The following is a 13,118-nucleotide window of genomic DNA, read 5'->3' on the forward strand; positions in this document are numbered from 1 at the left end:
GCTACTGGTCTGCTTGTGCATGAGGTTGACCCTCAGACTGGGTAACTGTGAGAATCAACCCTAACCACAGTGTAAGAGGTGCTGCACAGGTGCTGACCACATGAAGAGAATTTTGCCTCAGCAGTGTCTGGTGTCTGTCAAGATCTCCCTTTTGACATGCCACTTATGAACCTAATTGGATCCTGTTTTGATGTTGTCCAAAGCTGACCACTGGATGTGCTGGTTCTGGGGCCTCTTGTGAGGGACTCAAGTTCAGATCAATGTCAGATGCTGCCTGTGACTGGCCCTGGGAAACCTGTTTGAAGCTACAAAGCAATATACAGATTGTGGTCTCCTCTGCTGAGCTTGAGTGTGTGTGGGAAGGATCACACTGCACACCAATGCTGGCCTTTACCTACACCAGTCCCATGGACAGGTTAGCAAAAGTCCCAAGATACCTTGAGATCCACCTCCTCCTGCTTCCACCTGCCTGTTAGTCTCAGTCACTGAACTAGTCACTTGTGATACTGGAGATGCATGAGGTAGGTTCTCAGTGAGTCAATAGTTAGGGGTGAGTGGTGTTCACCAGATTAATACAGGCCCAATCCCATGCCAGTGCTGGGTCTGAGGTAACTTTGCAAATGTCCCAGGGTATACCAAGTCTAGCTGCCACCTGCTGGTTGCTCACACACATTTGTGTTGGGGTTGGGTTTCAGGGAGTCATTAGTATGAGGCCAGTATAGTTTATCAGGACTAAACCAACCAAGCTTTGGCTGTATGAAGGGATGGCTCTACATGGTTGAGTGTGCAAAGAAAAATTGTTCCCTATTCTAGAACCACACAACTCGGTCTGCCCGAGATTCTTCCTGGGAAACCAATCTCAGCAGGGCAGGGCTTCTGGGAATTAGGAGGATGGGGCTAGTGGATCTCCCATGAGGGGGATATGTTGGTCAAGCTTGAGGAAGTGCTCCACCCAAGAAAGATAGTGTCTGTGGTACGAGAGAGTGACAAGAATTCTGGCAGCTGTCATTTCAGATGTCTCCTCATGCCACCCTCTAGTCCACTTCACCTTTATTCTGCCAGAATGCAGGGTGAGTGGCTGTGAACTATATTTTGTGCAGTGGCCCTTTAAGAGTGTGTCTGTGTCTTTACCAGACCCTTGTCTCTTCCTGGCAAACAGATTCCCTGCTGATATGCACAGCCAGTTGTTATGTGGGTGCCTGTCCCCAGCTCTGGTGGTCTGGTCTGGGGACCTTGGCTCGGGGTTGAGACCCAACTCTTTGTAGAGGGAACATTTGCAGCTGATATATTCCTCCAGAATTTCAGCTTCTGCACATGGGAGCAGGGCCAGTCCTTTTTATGTCTCTGTCTTTCCTACTTGTCTTGATGAGGCTTCTTCTGTAAGTCCTTGGTTATAAGACTTCAGCTAGTCTTCCTTTGATTATAAAGGGTGATTATTCTACATTTTAGTTTTAATTTCAGTTTGGTATTGGGAGGAAATAAGTGTAGCTTCCACCCACTCTGCCACCATCTTGGATCTGCTGTGTGATCTTTTTAATATATTTCTGAATTCAGTTTGCTAATATTTTACTGAGGATTTTTGCATCTATGTTCATCAGAGATACTAGCCTATAATTTTCTTTTCTGAAATATATTTGTCTGGTTTTGAAATCAGAGTATCGCTCACTTCATAAAATGAGCTAGGAAGCTATCCCTCTAGCTGTATTTTTTGAAATAGCTTGGAAAAATTCACCTGTTGTTGGGAACTGCCCTGCCTGGTTTCAGGAGCTGTAACCCTGCCATTGCTAAGGCTGAGTGCGTGACCTTCAGACCATAAGCCACTAAGGAGACAAAGCTTATCTCCCTGGCAGGGCCACTGCCTCTGCCTCTTTTACTTCACCCTGCCTGTCCCCCAATGCTTGATCAGTTAGCCAATAACAGGGAAGATTCCTCAAGGGAGGGACGACCTAAGACAGGCACGATGATGGGGGAGCTCCCAGGGAACAACTCAGGGGCTACAGAAAAGGGGTGATGGATCCTCGCCCCTTGGCTTTGACATAGCCTGAGTCCTCATTCTATCTTTGAGACATCTCCTAATCTCTTACTACCTCACTTTCCTTGCCTGACTTGAGCGTGAAACAATGACAGAGGGCAGTACAGCCCTGTGCTGGAAAGGGCGGGTTCCCTAGGGCAATCAGGCCTAAGAAAGAATATGTAATATGTAAAGTCCTGTGAAACCTGCTTTGTTTAGAATGCTCTCAATTAAATGATAAGGGTCCAAGCAGAAAGTGAGTTTGTTCCCCAGAGTTTTATGGCCATTTAGCTATCTGACCCTGACTCAAAATAGGCCCTCAGATTTCTTTGTATGTTGTCTATTGTTTGATCCTTACTGCCTGATAATGATTAATGAGCTTTACCTATACACCCTGTATTCCTGTGCAAATTGAATCCAATAAAAGCCTCTCAAGGCAAGGCTTGTGCTGCTCTCTTCTTGAGAGGGTGGCAGAGGCACTCTGAGGCTTGCTCTCTGCTTGAGAGAGAAGTTGCAGCATCCTTTTTCCTCCACAGGACTCAGTAGTCCATGTGCATTTATTTCATCTCATCCATAACGCTGTGGACACTGCAGGCCAATGACCACGTCAACCTGTGAAACCATCTGGTCCAGTACTTTGGTTCGTTCTGAGGTGTTGTTTTTTTTTATTATTATTACTTATTCAATTTCTTAAATAGTAGTTGGTATGTTCAGATTTTCTTTCTTCTTGATTCAGTCTTGGAAGATTGTGTATTTCTAGGGATTTATCCATTCTTCTAGATTGCCCAATTTGATGGCATGTTTGTAGTAGTTTCTTATACTCCTTTGTATTTCTGTGATGTCAGTTATTACTTACCTTTTATTTCTAATTTTATTTATTTGGCTCCTTTCTTTTTTTCCTTGATGAATCTAGTTAAAGATTTACTAATCCTGTTTATCTTTCGAAAGAACTAGTTCTCGGTTTCATCAATCTTTTGTATTGTTTTTATAGACTGTATTTAATTTATTTTTGCTGTAATCTTTATTTTATTCCTCTGTTCACTTTGGGCTTTGTTGTCCTTTGTCTAGCTCCTTTAGGTATAAAATTAAATTGTTTATTTGAGATTTTTCTTGTTTATTGTGGTAGGCCAGTATAGCTATGAATTTCCCTCTTAGGACTGCTTTCACAGTGTCCCATACATTTTGGGTTGTTGTGTCTCAAGATATCTTTTGATTTCTTCCTTTATCTCATTGTCAGTTCATTCATTGTTTAGAATTTCATTTAGCCTCCTTGTGTTTGTGTGCTTTTCTTTTTTTCCTTGTAATTGATTTCTAGGTTCATATCATTGTGATCAGAGAAGATGCTTGATCTTTCTAAATTTATTGAAACTAGTTTTATGGCCTAACATGTGGTCTCTCCTGGATAATATCCATATGTGCTTGAAAAAATGTATATTCTACTCTTTGGGCATGACATGTTCTATAAACATCAATTATATCCATCTAGTCTAAGGTATCATTTATGCCCCCTGTTTCTTTGTTGATTTTCTGTCTGGAAGGATCACTGATATCAATGGATCATTGATATCAATGAGGTGCTATAGTCCTCTAATATTACTGTATTACTGTCAATCTCTCACTTTATGTTCATCAATATTTGCTTTATGTGCTCGTACTTTGGCCACATGGTAAACGTTTACCAAGCCTTTCTCATTATGAAATTTCCTTCTTTGTCTCCTGTTATAACCTTTGTTTTAAAGTCTCTTTAGTCTGATATAAGTATTAATACTCCAGCTTTTATTTTCCACTTGCATGAAAATCTTCTTCCATCCCTTTACTTTCAGTCTTTGTATGTCTTTTGATCTGAAGTTTGTCTCCGATAGGCAGCATATGTATGGGTCTTGTTTTATTATTTGTTCAGTCACCCTATGTTTTTTGACTGGAACATTTAATCCATTTACATTTAAAGTGATTACTGCTCTGGCTGGTGTGGCTCAGTGGTTTTAGTACTGGCCTGATAACTGAGAAGTTGCTGGTTCAATACCCAATCAGGGCACATGCCTGGGTTGCAGGCCAGGTGCTCAGTTAGGGGTGTGCAAAAGGCAACTGATCAATGTTTTTCTTCCTCTCTTTCTCCCTCTGTTCCTCTCTCTCTAAAAGTAAATAAGTAAAATCTTTAAAAATATATAAAAAATAAAGTGATCACTGATAGGTACATAGTTATTGTCATTTCATTTACATTTATGTTCTTTTTTTCCCTTCTTCTTAAAGAAGTCCCTTTAACATTTTTTTTTTTTTGACACTGGTTTGATGGTGATAAACTCCTTATCTTTTTCTTGTCTGGGAAGCTCTTAATCTTTTCTTCCATTTTATTTTATTAATTTTTTACTTTTTCAAAATAAATATTTTACTTTTTGGTTTTATCAAAGGTACATATGCACAAAGCTACACAACATCATTTTAGTCTTCCTTTTTTCCTCATTGGTAACTTCTTTCTTCAACAGGGAAGAATTGTTGGCTGTCATTACCTACAATATAGTTACTTCTTTGCTCAATTTTGGTATACATTTAAGCAACTTCAAATTTTCTAACTCATACCCCTGTGACAAACATATTTACTACTTGATTATATTTATGTAGAGTTCCCTTTATATTTAGACTTATAATATCCAGTCAACATATTATTTCCTGAAGTTATTTAGGGTTTTTTCCCATTTCCTTCAGTGTGATTATGTCATTCATTCATAATATACTTAAGACCATTTGTGTTTGCATTTGTTCTGTTTTTATTCTTTCTGCTCTCAGGTGGCTTTACCCATTGCCATAGCTTCATTGATCACCTTTTCTGAGCTACATAACCATATGCATACTTAACCACCTTACTGGACATCCCCATGTAGATGTCTCTCAGATTTCTTAAGCTGAACATGTTCAAAACTCATTCTCTCTTAAATCTCTTGCCAGCTCTTCACCATGAAGTATGCCAGACTGATTGGGTTTTGATTCCTGACTCCACAACTTGCTACCTGTGTCAGTTTGGTTGGGTTACTCAACTTTATGCTTCAATTTCCTCACCTGTAAAACTGGGAATAACAGTACCTACTTGCAGTTGTAAAGATTAAGGGAGTAAATATTTGTAAATATTTAGAACATAGTGCACAGTTAGCTGTATTTATACATTACATATTATTCTTACTCTTCTATCATTGTCTCTATCTCAATCAATAGCACCATCAAACCTGAAACCTGAATGCCATCCCTGACTTCCCATTCTTTCTCTTATTTTCTCCCCCCCAACAAAAGTCAAATCCTTATAAATCTACCCTCTTAAATATGCAGGGAAAGTTCTATCTTCACTTCCATTACCTTGATTCAGGCCACTATCATCTCTCACTGAAATTAGTGCCACACCCAACTAACTGGTTCTGATGTTAGTCCAATATTTTTTTTCACTCAGCTCTCAGAGTGATCTTTTTCCACACTCCTTCTCTACTATAGAAAAACCTTCATTTTATTTACTGACAAATGTTAGAAGGAGTTTTACTAAATACAGAAAAGCACAGAGAAAATAAACTATAATGTCATTACTTGGAAATAACGGGTTGGTTACATATGGGGAGTATATCCTTTCAGGTTTTACTATGCATACACACATTATTATATGGCATATGTCATTATTATATGCATAATTTTCTTTTTTAAACCTGATTTTAATTGATTAAATTGTGTCACTTCATGACAGAAAACAAAATCTAAATATTCATTAAAAATAGATTCACTGTATATTCCATTGCATGAAATAGCCAAATTTTTAAAACAAATGAATTATTAAGACATTTAGGTTTTTTCTTTCTTTTAAATTTTATTTTTTGTTTTAGAGAGAAAGGAAGGAAGGGAGAAGGAGAGGGAGAGAAACACGGATGTGAGAGACACATCAGTGGGTGGCACTGTATGTGCATCCTGACTCAGGATCAAACCAGCAACCCAGGCATGAGTCTCAACCAGGAATGTAACAGGCAATCTTTCGGTTTGCAGAATGATGCTCAACCAACTGAGCCATACTGGCCAGGTCTTGCTTGCTTGGTTGGTCCCTTATTCCCTTTCACAGTTTTAGCAAAATTTTGTTTGTTTATTTCCTTAGGATAATTTTTTAGAAGTGAAACTACTGGCCAGAAACTGCTCAGCCAGTATATCTCATATACTGTTGGTAAACCTGCATCAGCAGTATATGAGAGTGACCATTAGCCAGTGTTAGACATTCTTTTAAAATATAATACATAGCTTTGGCCAGTGTGGCTCAGTTGGTTGGAATGTTGTCTGTGAACTGAAGGTCACAGGTTCAATTCCCAGTCATGGCACATGCCTGGGTTGCAGGTTTGGTCCCTAATCAGGGCAAGTATGAGATCAATGTTTCTCTTTCACGTCATTGTTTCCTTACCTCTCTCCCTCCCTTTCTCCCTCTCTAAAATCAATAAGCATGTCTTTGAGTAAGGATTTAAAAAAATCTAATATATAAATAGTGTTAAACTGCTGCTTTAACATGCAATTCTTAGATAACATGTGAGGCAGAGCTTTTTATATTTTTAGCCTTTATATTTTTTCTTTTATAAATTACCCTTCCATGTCATTTGTCTACTTTTCTACCATACTGTCTTTTTCTTATTGATTTGTAAGAGTATACTATGCCATGATGGATTAACTGAGCAGGTCCAAATTCTGCACATTTCAAGGAAAGGTTTGACCCTGGCCTCACTCCTGGACCCCTGGCAGATAACCTATGAAGCTCTTGGAACATCCTGCCTGTTAAAACCATCTCTGTTTACTTGAGGCTTTAGGACAGGTCAGAAAGTTTATGCTAATAATGGGATTAATGGTGGAAACCTTGCGCCAAGTGGAATCAGCTTGCCCTCTGAAGGGGCTAACACGATGGTCAGCCATGCTCACATGACCGACTTCCAGTAAATATTCTGGATGCCATGACTTGGATGAGCTTCCCTGATAGGCAATACTGCATATACATTATCACGTTATTGCTGGGAGAATTAACCCTGTGGAGGTCGTGGCTGATCTGAGACAAACAGACTCTTTTCTTAAGTATTGTTACATATATTGGGTGCATAGGTTCAAGGTCATGACTAGATGCACATTTGTACATGACTAACACAAATTGAAGAAAATTCTGACAACATAGATATGGCTCCCTCAACAAGCAAAAAAAGAAAAAGATGTGTTAGGCGCTATGCATCCAAAACAAGCCACTTATCAAAATATTTTTGCAAGTGTTGTAAAGAGTAAATGTATACCTTGAGCACAGCAATATTGTTTGTGATGACTGTTACAAGCATTTTGCAAGGACAACTATTGAAGATTCTGATTGATTAATGTTAAAGACTTTTTTTGGTTGTATTTTTCAGCACATCCGTGTCTCCATTTTCTGAAAAGAAAACTTTTTATTCTTTGTTTTTATATTTCTTTAATAATTTCTAGATTGTAGCTGAAAATAAATTAAAAATATTGTATTTTATTACGTAAATAAATGCAAATTTACAGTGCTTTTTATTTTATTTTTTCATATTTCAGCACATACTAGCAATGACTATACCTCTCGGTACAGTCATTTTACTCAGGTAAAATTATAGTGTGACCTACACTATAATTTTTGGACGGTGACCTCGGCAGGGTTAAGCCCTATCTATACAACTCTATTTGAGAGAGGACAACTGAAAGCTTGCACCTGGCCTCTGCTGGACCCCGCCCTATTTCATCACTGATTTTAATCTGTATCCTTTCACTGTAATACTTGTTATTGTAATTATAATAGTTTCCTTGAGTTGTGGAGTTTTTCCAGCAAAGCATTGACCTTGAGGGTTGTCTTGAGTACCCTTGAACATAAATAGTAACCAAAAACTCCCTCATCATAACATAAATAACAATTATAGCCTCCATTTTATCATTTGCATTTTATTTTGCTGCTTTTAAAAAAGAGCTAATTTAAAATTTTTTCTGCATTATAAAATCCAGGTTTTAGTCCCTTAATGTGTGAGAGGGTTTTTGTTTTGTTTTTTTTCTTACAGTTATACACGTTAACAAGTGATTTACACATTCTACATGTAAACATGAGTACACAAAACATGAGAATATACAGAGTAAAATGTTACTACCCTTCAACTCTTCTACTTTCCTCCCTGGAGGTAACTCACTGTCACTTTTTCTACATGTTTTTCTGTGCATTTACAAACATATATAACCACATACATATTTAACATAATACACACCAGACTATGTGCATTGTTCTGCAACGTCCTTTACTCACTAAACATCTTAGAGCTCTTTCCCTGTCTGTTAACTTGATAATAAACTACCTTATTGTATTATATAGCAACATAGTATTATTCCACTGTATGGTTTCTCACAATTAGAAATAATACTGCAATAAACATCTTTGTACATATATCCTTCTGTACCTGTGCGAGTATTTCTGCATACCAGATGCTACAGTGGAATTTCTCAGACACAGACTAAATTCATTGAACATTTTCATAGGTATAGTCAAATTCCCACTCAAAATGATCTTCTTCAATTTTAGAGCTGGTGCCCTTCTTTCTCCCACCCCCATTTTCCTCAACACTTTGTATCATTAATATAATTATTTATATTTTGTCAGTCTAGTGGGTGAAAAATATCTTTGTCTTCATTTGCATTCTATGATTACTTACAAGGTTAAGCTTTATTTTTGTTCATTCATTAGCTGTATTTCGTCTATAAAATGTTGTGTATCCTTTGCCTACTTTCTTTTTTGTTGTTAACAAATGTTCTTTACATATTATAAACATTAATCCTTTATCTCTTACATACGTTGCAAATATTTTCTTCATGTCTCTTATTTTTAGGCTTTTGTTCTTTTAAAATACTTGAATTAAAATTTTTGATATAATCCAGTTCATGAGTTTTCCCAGAGTGTTGTGTGTCCTGTTTGAGTAGCTTGGGATGGCTAGAGAGAGTGCAAGGGTAGAAGGCAAAGCAGTATGCAATATTAAAATGATAAAGGGCTTCGAAAGCACTGCTAAAAAACTAAAGCATTATCCTGAAGGCAACAGGGAACCACGTAAGTTTTCAACAATAGAAAGATTTTCAACAAACATAACTATCTACCTGCTAAGTACCATCATCAAATCTGTCTCTTAGAAAAATATAATTTTTGTATGTTTTACATTTCACACAATTTATAAGTTAAACAAAGATTATATGTCCAAGGGTATAGTTAAGGGGAGTTTGCTACACTACATTATTAAAAATATTTTAAATTAAAATGAAATGGTATTAGCGCAGAAATTGTGAAATTTCAGAGTAGAGAAAGAAACAGTCTTAAAACAGGTCTGGCTCTGGCCGGTGGCTCAGTTGGTTGGAGGGTCGTCTGATCACCAAAAGGTTGCGGGGTTTGACTCCCGGTCAGGACACATACCTACGCTGTGCTGTGCGTTTGACGCCCGGTCACGGGGCAGATACAGAAGGGAAATTGGAAGATGTTCTCTCTCTCTAAAATAAATAATAAAAAATATTCTTGGGTGAGGATTAAATTAATATATATTTACAAACAAGCCTGAGTATATACCTACCTACAGAATATAATGTCATTTCAACTTAGTGGGAGAATAACTTAATAGATGACAGTAAGGAAGGTGTGATGACAGGGAATATAAAAGATAGAGTCACTTTAACTAAGCTACTAAAATTATTAACATTACAAGTGTTTAGGCATGAGGAAAGGCTCTTCTTGTTCTAACTAGCCTGGAACTTAAGAGCTTTTGAACTGTCCAGTCCTGCATCAATACCTGGATATACCTATATTTTGCTGTGTATACTGTGCACTTTTTTGTACAAATTTTTGAGGTAAGAATAAGGGTGTGCATTATATATGGGCAGTGCCTGAAATACCTTGTATCTGCTCTTGTGTTTTGTAATTATTTGTTACATACAATTTCTTGTACCACAATATGTTAAAAAATAAATGCTAGAATTCCTTTATAATACAAAACAAGTAAATATAAATAAAACATTGAATTAAAATTAAAACAAAAGATTTATTTCTTGGGAGTTGGGGCCAAAACCATGGGTGTGCATTATACAGGCCAAACTACGGTACCTCTGGACCTCCGGATAACCCTTTATACGTGAAAAAATTATTTATTCAGATCTCCTAATTATTCTCTGAAGGACTCACATATGCATCCACTTGACATCTATTATCCAGACCATGTGACATAACCAGACCTCATGACCCTCACCTTCTTCCTGATCACCTGGCATCCTCATCCTGCCTGTCATCTGACGGATAAGCTGTTCTGGGGCAACGCTACGGTTAAGAATGAAGGGTTGAAAATTTTTCTCCAATGTCCTTTTTTTCTATAAGAACTTTTAACTTTTCTTTCTTCTTTGGGACAGTTCTGGATTTTTGCCTAGCTGTGTTTCCAATTGCAAAGTCTCAGACCCTTAAATAATTCCCAATAAAACATAAGTAAAAATGTAAAAAAGGTGTTTTTTTAAATCCTTTATAAGTATTTGAAGAAAATAATGGTGAATGTTTTAATAATCTTGACTTGAGGGGAATTTCCAAAACATGATACCCACCCACGCCTACACAAAAATAAATTGCAGAAGAGATCAGAGGAAAACACATTTAAAATCTTTGGTTGAGGAAGACCTTATCCAACAAAGGACACAGGGTATCGGAGAAGCCTGGGGCGCCACTGAGGGGATCCGAGTCCAGGCGCAGTGGCGGCTTCCGCGCCCGGGGTGCCCGCGGACCTGCCTGCCCTTCCCGAGCCCGCCGCTGGGTCCCGGGGCGGCTGCACTCACCGGACAAAGGGCGCTCCGGTTGCTCCGCCCCCTGACACCGCCTCTGCGCTGCTCCGCCTCCTGCCCAAACCCTGGCGGGAGAAGGTGATAAGTGCTCTGGTGCTTGAACCAATGACTCCCGGTGACTCGGCCCCTGGGGCTGGACCAGCCCCTGGCGCCAGGTAGGCTCTGGTGGGGAAACCTTGCAATGGCGACAGCGCGGCGCAGGCTTCGGCTCCCCAATACGCATGCGCCAGCGGCGTCCGGGACGGACGGCTTCCCACCTGCAGGCGCGGACCTGCCGCCGGTTTTCCCAGGTCTGCTCTTCTCCTGGGCCCGCAACTGGGAGTCCTGGGACTTAGCCCGCCACCCTCCCAGAATTTCGCGTACTGAGAGGGAAGAGGCGGTGGCGAGGACTCTCTCCTAACCCCTGTCTATTAGAAACGTTCGACTGTCGGGCTCCCGCGCGGTGGTGTTGCTCCGACCCCTAGGCGACTGGACAAGACCCCGCTCTCCTCGGTTCTGGAATACCGTCCCCCACCCCCGCCTTTTTATATCGACGAAACTGTAAATATAATGATAATGATTGAATTCAACTTTTTGGCAACACAGGTCTGATGAGAAGAATGGAATTCTTTTAACAGGGATAAGATTTTACTTAATTCGGATTCAAAGTTAACTCTCCAGCACCAACATGGATTGCGAAAGTTCATCTGTTAATGGTAGTCTGTAATGAAATCTTATATATTTCCATCTTTGAAAACTTTTCAAATATATAGATACTTCAGATACTGATGTTCATAAGCACGTGATTTACACTGAACATTCATTGCTTGGAAGGCATTTATAAAATTACATTATATTGTCTTGAGAGCATGTCCTTAAATGTCAGATTAATCACTCCTATTGTAAATAAAGGTTAAGTAGCAGCTCCTCAGCTGCACAGTTAAATTGATTTTGAAAAAGGGAAATGCCCTTTGCACTTGCACAGAGGTCTGAAAATGCTATTAGAACAATAGTTTGCGCTTGAAAAGTACATCCTCTGCTAATTTTGCAAGGGGATAGAGCTCTCACTTCTTGTTTTACCTTTTGACAACACCGCAAGTATATAAAGCAGCTTGGCATGACTTGTGACTCAAACAATATTAATTGTCATTGAAATGACTTTACTGTAGTACAAGTTATATGCTATAGCTGTTTTACCTTGTAATTTTAGGTTGACTTCATTAAAAAACATGATCAACTTGGCAGAAAAAGCTAATTTCTAAATCCGTTCAGTATTTGGTAAGTGACTGAGGACAGTTCTCGTTTAGAAAAATGTAGACCTTGGTGCTGAGGTCAAATCTTAATAAAACTTTAATACACATGCACACACAACCTTACCACTCTTAATCTGTCAAACTTCTGGCTATGTAGTAGGGTTCATCAGGATACTTAATTTCTATATTTTTGATGAAAATTTGTGAAACTAACAATGGTTAAACCCATGACAACAAGTTCATCATTGACATTACTATTTTAATAACCTATGGTAGATTCAAATATTTTCCACAAAGTACCTGCTTAGCAGGTTCCATTCAGTGAGTACTGAATTAGGGTTTTCTCAACTTCTTTGAAAATATACTCTCTTGAAGTTGTATACAGACTATTCACAAATGCTAATTTTTCAGTCACTTCAAAATTGGCATCGACTCTTGAATAAAAAAAACAAACACAGTAAACAGTATCCATAATATGTAGACTCATCAGGAGCCAAGAAAACTTACTTTGGATGCAATCTTATCTTTATTTTTATCTTTGTGAAGAAATTCTTTGTGATGAGATTTTTCATTTTGAACTTTCTTATTTTCATGACCATTGCTTTCTGACACAATTACTATAATAATATCCGACCTGTATTTAGCTTGCCTGTAAGATCCAAAGTGAGTAGATGGTTTGGCAGGTTCTTTGTTGTTTACAATTAACACACTAGTAGTTCTATAAGGCAAAAATTCAGGAATAGTTTCATTCAGCTGGGTCCTCTTAGAGTCTTGCAAGACTAAAGTTAAGATGTCGACAGGGCTCTACTGCATTCTGGAGGCTCTGGGGGAAAATATACTTCTCGTCTCATTCAGATTGTTGGTTGAATTTAGTTCCTTGTAGTTGTAGAACCGGGGTGTCCCTTTCCTCCTGCCTGTCAGCAGGAGCCAATCTTTACTATTAGAGTCTGTCAGTATCCCTCTCTTGCCAGTTTTATTTTATTTTTTGCATCTTAAAGGTGAGTTTATTAAGTTCGTTGATGAAAGCTTCAGAA

At 38.5% G+C, this 13,118-nt stretch overlaps 2 protein-coding genes across 8 annotated transcripts in view; one reads left to right on the forward strand and one right to left on the reverse strand.

Annotated features, from left to right (window-relative positions):
* The window catches only part of ZNF713 (zinc finger protein 713), a 49,361-nt gene extending 36,464 nt beyond the window's left edge, over positions 1 to 12,897 (reverse strand). Inside the window, exons 1-4 of the mRNA XM_053672132.1 lie at positions 12,893 to 12,897; positions 12,592 to 12,802; positions 10,847 to 11,214; positions 9,453 to 9,526 (exon numbers count right to left, since the gene is read on the reverse strand). Coding sequence (XP_053528107.1) covers positions 9,453 to 9,526; positions 10,847 to 11,214; positions 12,592 to 12,802; positions 12,893 to 12,897 — 658 coding nt within the window. The remainder of the gene's footprint in view (positions 1 to 9,452; positions 9,527 to 10,846; positions 11,215 to 12,591; positions 12,803 to 12,892) is intronic.
* Positions 10,929 to 13,118, forward strand: part of SEPTIN14 (septin 14) — a 43,088-nt gene continuing 40,898 nt past the window's right edge. For 5 of the 7 annotated variants that reach the window (XM_053672187.1, XM_053672189.1, XM_037153137.2 and 2 more), the window contains exon 1: positions 11,028 to 11,547. The gene's annotated coding sequence lies outside the window, so the exon portion shown is untranslated. Of the gene's footprint in view, positions 11,008 to 11,027; positions 11,548 to 13,118 lie in introns of those variants that run through there. The other 2 variants (XM_037153139.2, XM_037153138.2) reach the window with 2 other exon arrangements.

This window comes from Artibeus jamaicensis, unplaced genomic scaffold (assembly GCF_021234435.1).
Source record: "Artibeus jamaicensis isolate MK-2021 breed Jamaican fruit bat unplaced genomic scaffold, CSHL_Jam_final contig_729, whole genome shotgun sequence".
Lineage (NCBI taxonomy): Eukaryota > Metazoa > Chordata > Mammalia > Chiroptera > Phyllostomidae > Artibeus > Artibeus jamaicensis.